Below are 19372 nucleotides of genomic sequence, written 5' to 3' on the forward strand. Positions count from 1 at the left end.
TTTTCTACTCCAGGGGATCTTCATATACACACATCTCAAAAAAATAAAAGGGATTACTAGATGGGACAAACCGTGTTTATTATAGTCTAGGGTTTATAAAAAGAGATTGGAAAACACATGGAATCAGAAAAAACAATTTGAACAGCAAACACTGGTAAACACAGTACATCTGTGACTACAAGGCGGGGAAATCCAAGTGGAAATTTGGCTAGGGTACATGGTTTGGGGCACGTACTCAATAGGAGGTCTTTTCAGTTGAGCATGAGAGCCCATGGATAGGAGCACACCCAGTACTGACTCCTGTCAGGACGACCTGGTATCTGTATCCAAGCCAAGCAAATCCAGTCCTGAGGAACTGGAGTATGTGTTCAGCAGAATGTGCCTATGCCCTCTGAAACAGAAGGTGGTCTAGCAGAAACTGTGGAGTCACAGCATTGTAATACGATGACGAGAGAAGGAAAGTAAAACAGGGAGTCACTAAGTATCACTTAAACTCACGTTGCCATGTTCAAGGAAGAAAATAAAAGGCAGGCAGGAGGAATCAGCATTTTCAAGAAGCCAGGTCTGCACACCCTGCTGATTCTCAACAGTAACGTCAGCACACCTTAGGAGGTCCAATTATGAAAAATCATTAGAGGCTAACTTGCAGGGTCTTTTATTCCAGAAAAGGACCTTTCTGCTCTCAGGTGGGTTATGGAAAGGAAGCTGACACCATACTGAGCTACCAGGCGTGCTTCCTGGCTCCCCTTAGAGGGAGCTGTGGCCCTAGAGATCCAAATGCTGAGGGTGCAATTTCTGTAGCCAGAGCAGCAGTGCTGCAATGCAAAAGCAGATGGTGCAGCCTGAGTGCTTAGAAACCTCATTCACTGAAAAATCATGTTCCAGAGATATTGTTAGTCAAATGCAGCACAACTGTTGATCTGTTCTGCCCAACTTTCTATGAGGAACTTTCTAACTCCTGTCTGAGCTTTGCTTTGAGAGGTTCATAGGAAATTCACCAAGGGTGATAACATGATCATATCAATACTGTAAAACTGGGTTTATTTGGGGGAAAAAAAAAGATTTCTAGAAGAACAAAGTCACATCAGCACCTGCCAGAATAACTCCCGCCCACTTCCTCACCATCCAGAGGAGTCTCATTTAGGGTCATGGCCTAACCTGCAAGAGATGTGAAACACAAATCAGGTTTTTAACAATGCCTTAATCCCGAGAGATTAAACTGAGAGGCCACAGCGTTTCCACCACCTAGAAGTTCAGGCGTCCAGTCTCTTTGAGATCCTTGAGCTTCAGGCAGAAAAGAAGAGGAGGAAAAGCCCACTAGACCCAGGTCTGGGGCAAAGGAAGATGCTTTGCTGTTTCCATTCCTCAGGGACAGTCATCTTTGCAATGGAATAATGTTGCAGCTGGAAGAAAAAAAAGGAAACAGTATGTAAGTTTGGTGGCTCCGTTCAGGAAGATCAGAAGTGATCCCTTCTGAGCTTTTCACCTACGTGCTTTCTCATTCATTCAACACAAACACCCAGTTAATGAAAGACCCAGAGTGACCAGGGCTCCCTTCATCTCCACACCTGCAATCTCAATCCTGCCAAAAAGATTCATCATGAGTTGCTACAGGTAATCTGGAAATTCCCTTCCTTCCCCGACGACCCCACCTCCTGCCTACAGCTTTATGTCTAACAAGCATGCAGCAGACACTGCAGTGTGAATGAATGGACACAGATACTTTACCCCAGCAGTCCTTTTCCCGCCCAGCGTGTTGGCACGAGTCTAAGCTGGTGTTTCTCCCCTCTGCGCATCACTGTCACATTCAGGGGCTTCTGAAAGGAAAATAAGCTCATTTTATGTTCAGCCTCCTTAGCATTCAAAGAGATTCAGGCTAGAAGGCTGAGATACTTGGGGTGGGGGGCGGGGGGGGGTTGTTTGTTTTGTTTTTTGCCCACCAGATTGGTAAGGAGGCTTTAAAAAATATATTTTTTTGCTTTTATTTATTTATTTGGCTGTGCCAGGTCTTAGTTGCAAGATATGAGATCTAGTTGCCTGACCAGTGATCGAACCTGGGCCCGCTGTATTGGGAGTACAGAGTCTTAGCCACTGGACCACCAGGAAAGTCCCAGGACGCTTATTCTAAACGTAATTTCTGCAATTGGCAAGAATGTGGGGGACTTGGCACTCTGGGGGGAGCCAGTAGGGCTACAGATTTGGTACCATCCTCCTGGAGAAACATACCTCCCCAACAACAACAACAAAATCTTTAAAAGGTGCATACAAGATATCTTTTGCAAAAGTACAAGATGATAAAGAAACAAAGCATTCATCCCGGACTATTTAAAAATTCCAAAAACTGAAAACACCCAAAATACCCCTCAATAAGGTATTGTTCAAATATAGTACAGTGAGTAAGTAGGTTTAGTAAAAATAAAACAAAACCAGCGAAGCATGAATCCATGAATATATGTCCTAAAAGGTCCCATGTGTTATAAATCAACTATATTCTTCAGGGACTTCCCTGGGGGTCCAGTGGTTAAGAATCTGCCTTACAATGCAGGGGACATGGGTTCAAGCTCTGGTTGGGGAAGCAAGTTCCCACATGCTGCGTGGCAACCAAGGCTGCTCACTGCCGGTGAGCACAAAGTCCCCGTGTGCCACAACTAAGACCCCAGGCAGCTAAATAAATAATTTAAAAAAATAAATCACCTCTCCTTCAATTAAAAATAATAGAAATTTTGAGACTTCCCTGGTAGTCAATGGTTAAGACTCCTCGTTCCCAATGCTGGGAGCCTGGGTTCAATCCCTGGTCAGGGAACTAGATCCTGCATGCCGCAACAAAGATCCCAGGTGGCCACAACTAAGACTCAATGCAGCCAAATAAATACATATTTTTAAAAGTAATAATAAAGTATACAATTCAGTGGGTTTTAGTAAATTCAGAGATTGGTCCAACCATCACCACCTAATTTCAGAGTATTTCCGTCACCCAAAAAGAAACTCCGTGCCCACTAGCAACCACTCTCTAGTCCCTCCTCCCCAACCCCTGGAAACCACCTCTCTACTTTCTGTCTCTATGGATTTGCCTCTTCTGAACATTTCATATAAATGGAATTCTAAAATATGTGGCCCTTTGTGTCTGGCTTCTTTCACTTAGCACAAATTCTTTCAAGGATTGTTACTGTTATAGGATATCAGTACACCATTCTTTTTTTATGGTTGAATATACACTATTTTTATTAAAAAGAAATATTGTTTTAAGATTTTTTTTTCCTTTGAAAATACATGCATTTGATCCAGAAACTCACCTTTAAAAACTTATCTACAGAAACAGAGATTTGTCTACAAGGGTGTTAATTTCCAAGTTTCCATAAAATTGGAAACTCCCTAAATGTCTAACAATAGAATGCTATGGGGTTAAAAAAAGATTTTATTTTTCCAATTCACAGAGCAGACCATGGAAACCCAGATCCATGATTCTCAAGCTGAGCTCTGGTTCTAGGTGGACCCAGGGCCCTGAGAGTGTGATACTGCCCCCACCCCACCTCCAGCCCATCCCAGCAGTTCAACTTATCTGTTTGATATATTGGAATTTATATTCTTTAGAATGAAATTTCCTACAAAATGTTAAATAACTGCCTTTATCAAAAAGGACTCATGCAGTATTATTAACTAGTCACCATGCTGTACAATATGGAATATAATAATATTCTCTTGCATATTTCAAAGTTGCTAATCTTAAAAGTACACATCACAAAAAAAAAACCTTGTAACCTTGTAACTACTATGTATGGTGACAGATGTTAACTAGACTTGTTGTGGCAATCATTTCGCAAAATATAGAAACATTGAATTATTATGTTTTACACCTGAAAATAGTATTCATATAATGTTATACGTCAATTACACCTGTGTTAACAAAAACAGATTTTTTAGCTATAAATAGCCTAAGACTGTATTTAACTAGAAGAGACAGATTAGAAACCAGTAGCTATTATGAGTAACCACCAAAAACTGGAAACAACCTAAATGTCCCATGCTGGGAAAACGGATGAAGAGTCTGGGGGTCATTATGCAACGGATTACTACCCAGTGGTGAAAAGGGATGAACTACAGATGCACATGCCCGCTTGGAAGAACCGCAGATGCAGGACGCTGGGTGAAAGTAGCCAGACTTACAGGACTTTTTTTCAGCCGTGCCACGTGGCATGCAGGGTCTCAGTTCCCTGACCAGGGACTAAACCTGCACCCCGTGCAATGGAAGCACAGACTCTTAACCACCAGACTGCCAGGGAAGCCCCTTAAAGGGCTTTATACTACACAGTTTCACTTATGCAACATTTTGGAAAAGGTAAAACCACAGGAGTGGAGCACAGATCCGTGGTTTCCTGGGCATGAGGCATGGGGAGAAGTTAACTACACAAGGATGAGGCCATTTTGGGTTGCAGAACTGTGACGTATCTTCATTTGGTGATATTTACATACACATACAGTTGTCAAAACTCACAGAACTACACACTGAAAAGGGTGAATTCTGCTGTGGGTACATCAGGCCTTAACTTAAAGCATCCAGTAGCTCTCAATGCTAATGCACAAAGAACCTGTCCCTGGAAGGACACAGTTGCAAAGCAGCTGCCTTTGGAGGAAAGGAAATGAACCTGGAGGAGAGGGAGGTTTTTCATTATGTTTTTTCGTCCTGTTTTTGCCATTAGTAAGTACTACCTCTTCTAGGGGGCAAAAAAAAAAAAAAAGAAAGAGAGACATATTTACAACACAAACCAGTAACAATGAGCCCAGACAACTACAAAGTTTAAAAGTATTGTTACATGTAGCAAGGTACCCAAGAAACATGAGTAAACTCTAACACACTAGCAAGCTGGGGAGGTGGGGTGGGGAAGAAGGAGTAAAAAAGAGAGACTTTGGTAAAAATAACACAATGCATCCTCTCTAGAAACCTCACTAAAATGGTGATGGGACAGTAAAGAGATGACAAAGGTGTACTGCCACAGTGATAAATAAATGCTTCGAAATTCTTTCCTTCTAGAGTTAAAGCCTAATTCCTTTCCTTTTGAGTGAGGACTGGACTTGCTTCTAACAAATAGAAGACGGCGGAATTGATAGTGTGAATCTTCAGACTGAGTCAGAAGGCGCTGCCCTCGGCTCTCTGCTCTCACTTGGACTGCCCACTCGGGGAGAAGCCAGCCGCCATGCTGCGGGGGCACTCAAGCAGCACTGTGGAGACCCACATGCTGAGGACCTCAGTCTCCTGCCAACAGCCACGTGAGTGAGGCACCTCAGACACAGATTTTCTAACCTCGGTCAAGCCCTCAGATGACGGCAACCTCTGCTTTCATCTTGATCACAACCTCATGAGAGGCCCTGAACCAAAACCACCCAGCTACATGAATGACTCCTGGACACTGCCTGACCCCCATACTGTATGAGCTAATAGATGCTTGAAGCTTCAAGTTGCTGAAGTTTTGGGGTGATTTTTTTCACTCACCAATACACCTTTTCTGGCAAAGGGTTAAAGAGAAGCAGAGCAGGACAAATGGATTTGTTCTAGGAAACCCCAGAAAGGTTCCAACAAACAGACCAAAGAAACAAAGAATCCCACATACAAAAATCATATAACAGATGTGGCAATATAAAAGAGTGGGTAAAGTACTAACTTTTCAATACACAATACTGGAACAACTACTATCCATTTGGGGAAAAAATTATGTCTGAGACCCTGCTTCACACCATTCACAAAAATTAATTTCAGATGAACTATGAATCCAACAGAAATGAAAACATATGTGCACACACAAACTTCTATAGAATGTTCACAGAAGCATTACTCTATAATAATACCCCAAAGTGGAAACAACCTGAATATTCGTCAACTAATGAATGGATAAATAAAGTATGGCCTATCCATACAATGGGATACTATTTGGTCATAAAAAGGAATGAAGTATTGACATGGATGAATCTTGAAAACACTACACTAAATGATACATATATATCACTTAGTATATATACAGGATATATCACAGTATATATCTGTGTATATATATACACAGTATAAATCACATACTATACGATCCTATTTACATGAAATATCCAGAATAAGCAAGACTGTGGAGAAGGCAATGGCAACCCACACCAGTACTCTTGCCTGGAAAATCCCATGGAGGAGCCTGGTGGGCTGCAGTCCATGGGGTCGCAAAGAGTCAGACACGACCGAGTGACTTCACTTTCACTTTTCACTTTCATGCATTGGAGAAGGAAATGGCAACCCACCCCAGTGTTCTTGCCTGGAGAATCCCAGGGACGGGGGAGCCTGGTGGGCTGCCGTCTATGGGGTCACACAGAGTTGAGCACGATTGAAGTGACTTAGCAGCAGTAGAGACAAAGAGTAGTTTAGTGGCTGCCAGGGGTTGGTAGGTATGGGGAAAATGGGAGTGACTGCTAGTGGGAATGAAGCTTTTTTCTGAGGTGATTGTAAAAAATAATAAATAAATAAAAATTTTAAAAATAAATAAGACTGATTGGGGTGATGGATGCCCAACTCTATGAACAGACTAAAAATGAGTACATTATGCACTTTAAATGGGTGACCTGGAAGGTATGTAAACTGTACCTCAGTCAAACTGTTATAAAAAAAATAATAAAAGATACATGCCAGATGGATTAAAGAAAAGCTAAAAACAAACCCATAAAAGCACTAGAAGACTTTCTTTAAGGAGATACAAGCCATAAAGTGCGAAACTAATGAGTTTGATAAAAAACAAAATTATAAACTTCCATCTAAGTACAGACCGAATGAAGGTGTCAGTCAGTGTGGAAATGAGGGCCTGACCTCTAGCAGGGCACCGACACCAGCCAACTGCTTCTTGGCCCGATGCCTGCCAGAAATCAGGGGGACAAGCATTCTAGGCGGAGGGAACAGCCAAAGTAAAGGCCCTGTGCGGGAAGGACTGCGCTTGGGTAACAGCCCCCCCGAGGGCAGCTGGCCCACACCCCGGCCACAGCTCCTGCCCCGGCAGTTCCGGGGTCACTGGCCAGACTCCACATGCCCTCCAGCTCACCCCCTCACTGTGCTGGACCACACTGCCGATGTTCTGCAGTGACTGGAAGTTCTGGGTGTTCACAGAGCCAAACTCCAGAATCTCATCATCCACTTGCAGACCCTAAAGAGAGAAGAGAAAACAGGAAGTCAGGAGAGAGCTTCAGTGTGCTTCACCCTCTCAGACAGTCCTAACTTAATGCACACATTTTCAGTGGGAATCTGCTGTATGGCACAGGGAGCTCAGCTCGGCGGTCTGTGGTGGCCGAGAGGGGTGGGATGGGAGTTGGGGTGGGAGGGAGGCTTATGAGGGAGGGGATATATGTATATGTATGGCTGATTCACTTCACTGTACAACAGAAACACAATGCTGCAAAGCAATTATACTCTGATTTTTTTTTTTTTAATGAGCATGTTTTCCACAGAGAAGAATGGCAGGCACGAAGCAAAGAGGTTAGGGTTTAGATACATCAGGAGGGGCAGCGCATAACTGGGCCAGCTCCTCCAGCGGTTCCTCCAGGCACAAAGTGAGCAAAAGGTGGCCGGTCAGGTCTGCCCAGTGCCTGGTGAAAGCTGGCAGTGGTGCAGGCCTTGAGGAACACGAGGCAAAGCTCTCTGGTCCTGGTCCTGGCCCTGACCCAGGTGCGGGGGCAAGGAGTGGCAGGCCAATCTGGCTTACTTTGTTCAAGAGTCAGCATTTAGACACATTTGCCCTAGAAGGCCCCATTCTAGCAGCCAGGGGCACAACGCTGACCCAGGATAAGAGTGACCCTCAGAACACAGATCACAGTTCCTCCATCGCTTCCACAAATACTCGTCACGGGTCGACGACAACTCTGTACCCGATGTTGTGTGCACTGCTGCTGCTGCTGCTAAGTCGCTTCAGTTGTGTCCGACTCTGTGCGACCCCACAGAGGGCAGCCCACCAGGCTCCGCCGTCCATGGGATTTTCCAGGCAAGAACACTGGAGTGGGATGCCATTGCCTTCTCCGTGTCGTGTGCACAGTGGTGGATAAAACATGTAACCCACAGTCTTACGATCACTAAAGATGACTGGCAGGACCCAATTCTGCCTTCTAGAAGCTATGTGTCCTAGCAAAAAGTACTTCAGGGGTTCGAGCCTTTTCCCCATGGGTGAAATGGTACCTACTCTAGAGGGTGGCTGTGGGATTCAACATAAATTGCAGCTCTATATAAAAATCTGTATATCATGTTCACAGAGGCATTATTCATAATAGCCAGAAAATGGAAACGAATTGATGAATGCATAAACAAAGTGTGATCTATCCAGACACCATACTATACTCAGAAAAAGGAATGGACATGGGAGAGAGATAAATTGGGAGATTATATACAACTATGTATAAAATAGATAACTAATAAGAACCTGCTGTATAGCACAGGCAACTCTACTCAGTACTCTGTAATGGACTGAATGGGAAAAGAATCCAAAAAGGAGTGGATATATGTATATGTATAACTTCTTCACTTTGCTATATACCTGAAACTAACACAACACCATAAATCAACTATTCTCCAGTAAAAAACTTTAGAAAATGAAAAAGGAGTGAAATTGACATACATGCTCCAACACGGACAGACCTTGAAAACATGATACTAAGAGGGAGAAGCCAGACACAGAGGACCACATATTGTATGATTCCATTCACTCATATATGAAATGTCCAAAGCAGGCAAATTCATAGAAACAGAAAGCAGACTGGTGGGTGCCAGGGGTTTAGGGGCATCGGGGGTTGAGGTGTAATGCCTAATTGGTTTCTTTTCAGAACAATGAAAATACTCTAAAATCTGACTCCTAATTGTTAATACACCAAAAGCCACTCAATCATATATGTACCTTAAATGGATAAAAGTTACGGCATGTGACCTATATACCAATTAAAGCTGTTAAAACTTGTCAAAACACACCAGGCGAGCTCACTTGCCAGGACTCGTGCTGCAAAGCAAGGGCTCAGTAAGTGGCAGCTATTGCTGTCACTCTCCTGCCTGTTACTCAATGCCCAGTGAAAATCAGGCCCAGGAAGAGAGCCTCCTTCCCTCCTGGGACATCTATTGCCTTCCACCTTGTGGCCCAGGGTTTCCCTCATGGCTCCTTGAGTGGGCAGCACGGCCTAACTCCCGCTGGCCCTCCGTGGTGTCTGCTGCCCTGGAGACAGTGTGGGTCTGTCTGTCCACAGTGCCCCAGCCTCAAGTCCACCTCAAGGCACCCTCAGGCTGTGGGCTCAGGGAGTCAGCCCTGGCTTACTGCGATGCTGGCGGGGGAGCCGGGGCTGACACTGTTCACTTTGGCAAAGGCCTGGGCAGGGCTTCGGCCCTGGCTCTGGTCGCGGCTCAGGGCCTCCCTGTGGGCTTCGGCCAGGTCCCGGGCCTGCTTCTCCTTGTCGCGAGCATGCAGCTGGTGTAGGGCGTCTTCCACCTGCTTCATCACCGCCTTGTGGTCATTCTGCAGGCCTGAAGGAGAGCATCGTATCAGGGGCCAAGAAAAGACAGCAGAGGACATGAGACATGCCCCCTACATTCATTCACTAAATATTTAATGAGTGCCTATTTTATCCCAGAGGTTGAGCCAGACACTGAGGACTCATCTACAAACAAGACAGAGGGGCTGTCCTCATGAAGCTTACAGTGCTGCAAGGAGAGCAGCCAAGGGATGAGTGATTACAGTGACACCTGATGACCACGATGCGGGCTGACCCGCCCATCGGCCCTGACCTGGCTCGTCTAGAAGATCAAGGAAGGCCTGCCAAAGGTAGCACCAGTTCAGTGGAGGCCTGAAAGGTGGCCAGGAGGAGGGACTCGTCCAGCTGAATCCACGGCCAGAAGCTCAAGCATACACAAGGGGCAGCACCATGAGCAAGCGACCAAGGGAAGCAGGCTGGAGCCAAGGAGGACCTCACTTTTCTCTTAATGCTTCCAGAAGACGCCCCATCTAGCAACACACGACTGGTGGTGCTCAGCATGGGAGAGGCAACAGTGAAAACAGCTGGAAACCAGGAGTTTGGGGATGAAGTCCTCTGATTTTTTTTAGTACTGCCAGTTAACTCAAAATGTGGGGAACAAAGTTAAGTCGAGTAAGCTGTCTCTGCAGGCCAGTCCAGCAGAGTGGCTGGGGTCTGGGTAACTTTTTTTTTTTTTAACCTAAAGACAACTTATACCAAAGCATGCTGCAGATAGAGTTAAGATTCACACAGGTAAAACAGAAGTCATCAAGGGGATAAAGTAGGACTTCCCTGGTGGGCCAGTGGTTAAGAACCCGCCTGCCAATGCTGGGGACACGGGTTTGATGCCTGGTCTGGGAAGATTCCACATGATGTGGGGCAATTGAGCCCATCTGCCACAACTACTGAAGCCCAGCCCCTAGAGCCCATGCTCGGCAACAAGAGAAGCCACTGCAGCGAGAAGCCAGCGCGCTGCGAAGAGGAGCCCTAGAGAAAGCCCGAGTGCAGCAACAAAGGCACAGTGCAGCCCAAAAGAAGCTAATAAAGTGGGAGGAGTAATGCAGATGATCAGCTTCCTTCTATCTGATATGCCCTTGCTGTAGAAATCATTGGTTGCCTAGCTGTGGCAGCATAAAAAGTGGCCCCAAGGAAGGATGCTCACATCCTAAATCCAGACCCTGTGAATCTGCTACTTGACATGGCAAGGGAGGCTGTACAGGTGGGATTAAGTTAAGAGCCCTGAGATGGGAGGCTATCCTGGATTATTCAAGGGGTAGCCCAGGGTGATCACAGGGGTCTTTATCAGTAAAAGAGGGAGGCAGGAGAATGAGAGAAAGACATGATGACAGCCTCAGAAACTGGAGAGAAGTGACCAGTGGCTTTGAAGATGGAAAGGCTACAAGTCAAGGAAGGTGGGCAGCTGTTAGAGACTGGAAAAGACAAAGAAATGAATTCTCTGGAGGGAACACAGCTCTATTGACACCTTGATTTTAACATAGTGAGACCCACGTGGACATCTCACTTCCAGAAATGTAAGATAATACATTTGTGACTTTTTTTTAAGATTTTTTTTTTTTTTGATGTGGGCCATTTTTAAAGTCTTGACTGAATTTGTTACAATATTGCTTCTGTTTTATGTTTTGTTTCTTTTTTGGCCACAAGGCGTGTTGAGATTTTAGTTCCTCGACCAGGGATCAAACCCACACCTCCTGCACTGTAAGGGCAAAGTCTTAACCACTGGACCACTAGGGAAGTCCCAACCTGTGACATTTTAAACCACTAAGTCTGTAATGATTTGTTACAGCAGAAGCAGAAGTCAAATAAACTACCCAACCTCTATCCACTCTCTCTGTTCCTTGATAATAAACACATACATACATACTATACTGTTGTTTAGGTGCTAAGTCATCCTCAACTCTTTGCAACCCCATGGACTGTAACCTGCCAGCCTCCTCTGTCCATGGGATCTCTCAGGCAAGAATACTGGAGTGGGTTGCTATTTCCTTCTCCAGGGATACACTATATACATTTATATACATAAGATATTTTACTTAAGATAACAACATGCCCACTGTGGGTACATTTCTTGCAGGCAGGGGAGCCTATACGAGGAAAGCAGAAACTGATGCAGGACGTGGGCATGGGACTTGCAGGACAGATGCTTAACAGGAGGTGTACCAGCTGGCAGAGGAGCTTGTGTCCTTCCTACCTTCTTCCTCCCCTTTCTTCCCGCCTGCCACATGGATATGGTGACCCTGAAGATGGACAAGATTTCCTAAGGATGGCAGAGCCCGGGTTTCTGAAGACTAGCCCTGCACAGCCGACCTCCAAATGTCTTTACTGAGGGACTGAGCTATTTTCTGCTTGAATGTCCATAGTCGGGTCACTATCATTAACAGCAAAACATACTTCCTCACATGTAACTGATTTGATTGGGATTGTAAGCCATAGCTGCCTTGGGTTTCTGTTGTTACTGCAATAAAAGTTTCCACAATGAAGCAAGGTTCCTAAAAGCAAAATGAAAAATGAAACCACAGGACTTCTCTGGAGGTCCAGTGGTTAAGACTCCATGCTTCCAATGCAGGGAGCATGGGTTTGATCCCTGGTCAGGGAGCTAAGATCCCACATGCCACATGGTGAGGCCAAAAAATAAAACAAACTTTTAAAAAAGGGATTTAAAAAAAAAGAAAAATGAGACCATAAATATAGACCCCTAGAGTCTATCCCATTCCCATAGTTCTCAGTCTCTCCATGGGGACAAGGAGATGATCTCATCAAGGGAGAGGAGAGGGAAGCAGGCATATGGAATACTGGTGACTTCTTTGTGCCCTGTACACTTCCTGCTGCAAGGTGGGGGAACATCCCCAGCCAGGGTCACTCACAGACAATGTTGTGCCTTGCAGTTCGGACTTGGTACAGGTCCACATCTGCCCGGGGGTAGCCCTCGCAGTCCACCAGTGGCTCGTTCATCCCGATGCCTTTTTGCTGGAGGGAAGATACAAGGTCAGGAAGGTTTTACAGGTATGAAGTCCTCAAGCCCTCCTTCCCCTGACTCTGCTCCTCTGAAGTCGTGCAAAGGTGCCAGTGACCACAGCGGCCATGTATGGGTCACTTCGCACAGACCAGGCCCTCTCCCACGCCCTCCCGCCACTGCCCTCGCAGGTGGGCACCATTGTTTAGCTGACTTTTAACAACACCAGTAATGAGCAGACCCACTCTCTTTTCTGACATTAGAGCAGTACAGATAAAACTAATGACTCCTTTGAGCATCACCCTCAAGGCCAGTTGCTACCTCAACTCCTCCAGACCCTCCCTCCTATGGGCAGCTGACACCTGGCTGGTGACCTTGGAGGTTAGAGGAGGGTAAAAACCCCCAAGAGCACCCAGCTGAGGCAGGACTTTGGTTCTTCTGAAAATAAAGAGAGATCTGAAGGGACCTTCAAACAGGCCTTTCATCCCTGGAAGGATACACTGATATTACCAGTTGCCATCTGGGGTAGAGGAAAGGGGTGGCTGGGGACAGGGAAGGGAGAGAGACTTTCCAACTTATATCCTATTGTAAACATTGAATTTTGACCATGGCAATGTATTCCCTATTGAAAACAATACATCTGTTATAATGGTTTGTTTCTTTCAGCTGTGCTGCATGGCTTGTGGGATCTTAGTCCCTGATCAGGAGCTAAACCTACCCCCTCAGCAGTGAAAGCAGAGTTCTAACCACTGCATCACCAAGGAATTGCCATTTTCATATTTTTAAAGTCTTTTCCTACCTAAATCAGAGCATGGTGCACAACAGCAATGAATCATATTATATGACATACAGCTGGGTTTTTGCAGACTTTGATTTCAAGTTCAATTCTGCCACATACAAGCTGGGTATCCTTGGTTAATATGTTCACCTCTCTGGGCCTCAGCTTCCTCAATTATAGAATGGGAAAAATGACACTCGCCTCACTTCACACCTGTTCTGAGAATTAACTAATTGACCTACGTAGGGTGCTTAGCACAGTGCCACACACATTCACAGTGGTGAAGAGCAGCCCCCAAAAAGATATGTCCCAGTCCTAACCCTGAGAACCTGTGAATGTGACCTTATTTGGAAAAATGATCTTTGCAGATATAATTAAGTAAAGGATCACAAGAAGAGATCTTCCTGGATTTCGGGTGGTCCCTATATCCAACGATGGGTATCCTGATAAAAGAAAGGAGAAGGAGAAATGGGACAGAGAGATGCAGAAAGTAGGCCACGAAGACAGAGGCAGGGATTAGAGCGACACTGCAACCAGCCAAGGATGGCCAGGAGCCACCAGAATTTAGGAGAGAGGCAGGGAATGGCTTCTCCCCCAGAGCTCCAGAAGGAATCAAACCTACCAACTCCTTGATTTCACACTGCTGGTCTCCACAACTGAGAGAGGATAACCTTCTGCTGTTTTAAGCCACCAAGTTTGTGATCATTTGTTATGGTGACCCCAGGAAACTAATACACACAGAAAGTAATAAATGAGGGCTGTAATGATCAGCACAGAGACCAACTGCTGACCGTACACAGGTTCCAAGGGGAGGGATTCCATTCACTTCTCTCCCTTTCTTTCTGAAAGCCTGTGGGTTACACTTACTGTTTTCTGTTCATGGGGAAGGGGGTCTCGTATACTCCCTTAACCCAGGACTCTCTATAGATACAGTATAAATGTGCCAGGGGCTAAATATCTGTATCTGCCTCCTGTATGCTCACAATGATTAAGAGTTGACTGGCCTTCCTGATTGCAGTAAGGCAATACTGCATCAGAGACTGGTTTCCAACGTTGGGACCTGAGCCACTGGCAACTCATATACAAGGCATTTAATAACCCTGAATCTAAAATACGTATTCCCTTTCCAAATATCATCAACCCTCCAGTAGTCAAGGAAAAAGTGGTGTTGGTCTCCATATTATCTCCATATCACTTGTTATATCTGGGCCTCTCCATTTTTTAAAACAGCTTTATTCAGATGTAATTCATACACTATGCAATCCACCCATTTAAAGTGTACAATTCTGAATTTCCCTGGCAGTCTGCTGCTGCTGCTGCTAAATCGCTTCAGTTGTATCCGACTCTGTGTGACCCTACAGACGGCAGCCCATCAGGCTCCCCCGTCCCTGGGATTCTCCAAGCAAGAACACTGGAGTGGGTTGCCATTTCCTTCTCCAATGCATGAAAGTGAAAAGTGAAAGTGAAGTCACCCAGTCATATCAGACTCTTAGCGACCCCATGGACTGCAGCCTACCAGGCTCCTCTGTCCATGAGATTTTCCAGGCAAGAGTACTGGAGTGGGGTGCCATTGTGGTTAAGAATTCTGTGCTTCCACTGCAGGGAGCACAGTTTCCATCATTGGTCAAGTAACTAAGATCATGCTGCGTGGTGCAGCCAAATAAATAAATGTACCATTCAGTGGTTTTTAGAATATTCATAGAATTATGAAATCATCACCACAATCAATTTATAAACACTTTCACCACCCTCCAAAAAGAAACTCTGACCCACTAGCAGCCACTTCCATCTCCCCCTCCCCTCAGCCCCTGGCAACCACGAATCTACCTTCTGTCCATGAATTTGCCTATTCTAGATATTTCATATAAATGGTATCATAAAATGTGTGGCCTTTTGTGATGAATTTCTTTCACTTAGCTTTCAAAGTTCATGATCTTTTGTAGCATATGTAGCACTTCACTGTTTTTTATTTAAGTAATATCCCATTGTATGGACAGACCACATTTCATTATCCATTCATCAGGTGACAGATACATGGACAGATCACCTTTTGGGGGGATCACTTTCATTAGTTCACATTTAAGGAAAGAGATTCTTATGTTTTCATATGCTGTGAAGTTACAAAATTTCCTTTAAAAATAAAATTAAGTAAAAAAAAATGGGTTAACTTAAAGGAAAATAACAAGGGAGTAACAGTACAGGAGGTATACAGACACAGCATCCTGCCTGCAGTAGAAAAATACCTAAGGTGTGAGAAACCACTTGAAAGCACAGATTCTGGATTCCCTAGGCATAAAATCTAAATCTCATCTTGTGACTTCCCCTTTCTAAGCCCCAGAGTAACATACCAACTTCATAGAGCAGTTAAGAGGATTCCAGGATATAGCATACACATAAACCAGATCAATTCAGGCACGAAGTCAGCACCCAGTAAAAGGGTACCCTGGCCTCCACATGATACTTCATCTTATAACCATCACCTACATTGCACTTCATCCACCCTGTATAGAATGTAATTCATTTACTCTTCCTCGGCAAATTGATTTGTGGTTTTACGCTAGGTGGCTTAAGAAAAACTGTATCCGTTTTGGAGCCAGAGACACCTGAGAAGTAACCCCATCACAGCCACTTCCGACGTACAGGACCCTAGGCAAGGGTTTGCCCCACTCTTGGCCCCAGTTTCCTCCTTACACCGTAAGGATAGTAAACCTTTCCTGTTATGTTCTTACACCAGTGGCATCAGCATCGCTGGGAATTTGCAGAAATGCAGTAGCTGTTCCCACACACCCGTGCATCATCAGAATCTGAATTTTAACAAGATCGCCAGGTGATTCGCGTACACATTAAAGTTTAAGAAGCTCTAAGGTAAAGTGGTTACAGGACATCTGGTAACTGTACGACTGATGACAGATATAATTATCACCCTGCCTCTGCAAATCCCCCCTGAAAGAGGCGGACACGACTGAGCGACTGAACTGAGCTGTGACTTCAGGCAGGTTTAAGTAATGTCTGTTTCTCCATCCCTAAAATGGGGGAAATAATAGAACTCACCTCAAAAGATTATTGGGAGGATTAAATGCGTTAACCAATGTGAAGCGTTTAACACAGCTCCCAGTGAGGGCTCCATAAATGCTTGCTAGAACATCGATTCGAATCCTTCCTAGTTATTCACGTTACTTGCCTGACTGCCCGGCCTGGGGCCGCGTCAGGAATGCGTTGCGGGGCCTCCCAGCCCGCCCAGGAGCCCAGTTCCCACACTCACGCTCTCCAGCACTTCATAATTGGCTTTGATCTGGGCCTCGATCTCCTCCTTGCGCCGTATCAGTTCCTGAATGTCGCTGACAGTTACACCACCGGCCTCCGAGGAGCCCCCACTCTGACTCCCTGCCTTTTCCGACATTGTGCACGTCTACCCGGGACCTGGAACAGCCGATTTCCCGGCCGCGGACGCCCGAGAAAACTGTAGCTACGGCTCCGCGCGCGGGCCAAAACACCTCGGCTGTTCGCGGGAGCCCGGAAAAGTAAAAGGTGTGGTTTTGTCTGTGGGGCGTGGTCACCAGAAACCACACCCTGCTGGAACACGTGGTCCTGTGGTAACTTGGCGGGAGGCATGAGGACGGATGGATTCTCAGTCCCACCCAAGCGCTGGCCCAGACCAGGACATGATGAACTCTCTCTAGTTGACTCACTTTCTTTTCTCATTCATTCAGCTATGTATTGAGCGCCTCCTGTATGCATGGGGCAGCGCACTGTGCGTGGCGCTCCACTTCAGCTCTGCATCTACACAGTCCTTGAGGGTTTACAAAATACTCAAGATTCCTGGTTTTGCAAAGCCTATAAGCTTGGGTTCAAATCCCAGCTCTTGCCTCTTACTGCCAGTAGTGGCCTAGATAAATCACTTCACTGAGCCTCCGTTTCCTCATCCGTGAGTTGGTTGGCTATTGATAGCAATCTATCTCATAGTGTTGACATTCATATGACGTATGATATTCATATGACATAGTGTTGACCTGTTTGCAAAATGCAAACAACTATTTATTGAATGCCTCCTTTGTGTCATACACTGTCTTAGGTGCTGGAAGGGCAAAGAAGTGAGCACTGGACTCAGTGTGTCTCATATTAAGGTCTCTATAAATATCAGTAAAAATAGTATTGATGACAACAATAATATCAATACTAATAATTTATCAAGTACAACGCATTGCACTGTTCTAAGGGCCCTATGTGTATTAATTCAACAAATTTGGGACTCCCCTGGTGGTCCAGTGGCTAAGACTGCAGGCTTCCAATGCAGGGGGCCAGGGTTCCGTCCCTGGCCAGGGAACTAGATCCCACATGCCTCAACCAAGAGTTTACATGTGGCAACTTAAAAAAAGATCCCGCATGCTCCAAAGATTTGAAACTCAGCACAGCCAAATAAATTTTTTTTTAATTCAAAAAACTCATAAACCAGGATTATTATTACCCTCATTTGACAGCTGAGAAAAATCATCTAATGACTCGCTTGCCCAGCTAGCAAAATAAGCAGCCCCAATTTGAACCCAGCTTAACCAAAAGATGACACAACCTCTTAACATGTTCCCGCTGACATTTTGCACTGAAAAAGACACACCATCACCTACCTAGTAGTCAAACATGTTTGCTCTGAATCTAGTCATGAAAAACAAACAGACAAACCCAAATTGAGGGACATTCTTCAAAACAACTTGGCTGAACTCTTCAAATATGTCATTATTGTGAAATATCCACACAGAAGCTAGGCAATCACCTAGATTAAAGACTAAAGGGACTTCCCTGGGGGTCCAGTGGCTAAGACTCCACACTCCCAGTGCAGGGACCCCAGGTTCAATCCTTGGTCAGGGAACTAGATGCCACATGCTGTAACTAAGAGTTCACATGCTGCAACTAAGACCTGGCAATGCCAAATAAATAAATATATTTAAAGACTAAAGAGAAAAACAGTTAAATGCAATATGTGAACACTAATTAGATCTTGGTTCTCTAAAAAAAAAAAGACTATAAGACATCCTTGGCACAGTTGGAGAAATTTGAATATGGGTAATATAATACCAAATTTAGTTATTATATTAGCATATATTAATATATAGTAGTATATATTAATATAACTATATTGATGCCAAATATAGTTCAATTTCCTGATTTTGATACTTGCATTGGGCTATATAAGACAATGTCCTTAGAAAATACACCCTGTAGTATTTAGGGGCAAGAGAAGCAACTTACTTTCAAATGGTTCAGAAAAAAATCTGTATATATATTTGTAGATAAGAAAATAAAAAAATGTGACAAAGTATAAATAATTGGTGACTCTGGGTGAAACACACAGGAACATTCTTTGTAATTTTGTTGCAATGTTTCTGTAACTTTGAAATTATTTCAAAATAAAAAGTTGCTAAAATAATCTCTACATAGAAAAAAGTAGAACCAATTACATTAGGCCTCCTACATTTTGTTCAGTTACCTAATCACCATTTTTCTTTTTTGTGCACCAGACAGCAATGAAAGTGCCAAATCCTAAACCCCTCATCCACCAGGGAACTCTCACCTCAATTACCACTTTTAAATAAACATTTCTAACATTAATGCAAGAAAAAAAAAAAGGAAACAAAAGAAAAGACAAAAGAGACACAATAACTGCAACACATAATCTTTGAATTTTTAAAAATAAAATTAAAAATACAGTAGCTTTAGAAGACATTTCTGGGACAATCGGTGAAATTTGAATATGGACTTTATATTAAGGTGTATATGTGTGTGTGTGTGTATGTGTGTGCTCAGTCATGTCTGACTCTTTGCAACCCCATGGACTGTATGTTGCCCACCAGGCTCCTCTGTCTATGAGATGTCCCAGGCAAGAACACTGGAGTGGGTTGCCATTTCCTTCTGCTGCTGCTGCTGCTGCTGCTGCTAAGTCACTTCAGTCATGTCCGACTCTGTCTCCATTATAGTATCTGGATATTAAATTTCCTCAGGAAGTTAACGGTATTGTGAATGTGTTAGAAAAATCTCCTTATTCAAAAGAAATGAATGCTGAAGTGTTTAGAGGTTCAGTATCTTGGTTTCTGAAACAAATTTGCAAGTGGTTCAGGAAAAAAAGCTATGCA

The 19372-nt window shown here is 44.4% G+C and overlaps 2 protein-coding genes across 3 annotated transcripts in view; both read right to left on the reverse strand.

Moving 5' to 3' along the window:
- CFAP251 (cilia and flagella associated protein 251) overlaps window positions 1–1176 on the reverse strand; it is a 74690-nt gene extending 73514 nt beyond the window's left edge. Inside the window, exon 1 of the mRNA XM_068990020.1 lies at window positions 1159–1176. The gene's annotated coding sequence lies outside the window, so the exon portion shown is untranslated. The remainder of the gene's footprint in view (window positions 1–1158) is intronic.
- PSMD9 (proteasome 26S subunit, non-ATPase 9) lies at window positions 87–16723 on the reverse strand. Of its 2 annotated transcripts, XM_068990022.1 has the most exons (6): window positions 16510–16723; window positions 12381–12483; window positions 9306–9511; window positions 7062–7163; window positions 1729–1817; window positions 87–1403 (listed from the first exon to the last, which is right to left on the reverse strand). In XM_068990022.1, the coding sequence occupies exons 1-6, from the start codon at window positions 16645–16647 to the stop codon at window positions 1376–1378; spliced, it is 666 nt and encodes a 221-aa protein (XP_068846123.1). In that variant the 5' UTR covers window positions 16648–16723; the 3' UTR covers window positions 87–1375. The 2 variants fall into 2 exon arrangements, with proteins under 2 accessions (XP_068846123.1, XP_068846124.1); XM_068990023.1 differs by lacking the exons at window positions 9306–9511; window positions 12381–12483.
- Window positions 16724–19372: the final 2649 nt, after the last annotated feature.

This window comes from Capricornis sumatraensis, chromosome 17 (genome assembly GCF_032405125.1).
Source record: "Capricornis sumatraensis isolate serow.1 chromosome 17, serow.2, whole genome shotgun sequence".
Taxonomy (NCBI): Eukaryota; Metazoa; Chordata; class Mammalia; order Artiodactyla; family Bovidae; genus Capricornis; species Capricornis sumatraensis.

Excerpts from the sequence above, each read along its gene's own strand:
- PSMD9 (XM_068990022.1), bottom strand. The coding sequence starts at position 16,647 with ATGTCGGAAAAGGCAGGGAGTCAGAGTGGGGGCTCCTCGGAGGCCGGT. Across the intron at positions 7,164-9,305 it reads GCTCCCCCGCCAGCATCGCA|GGTCTGCAAGTGGATGATGA; the intron begins GTAAGCCAGGGC and ends TTCTCTCTTTAG. Across the intron at positions 1,818-7,061 it reads TGGTCCAGCACAGTGAGGGG|AAGCCCCTGAATGTGACAGT; the intron begins GTGAGCTGGAGG and ends TTTTCCTTTCAG.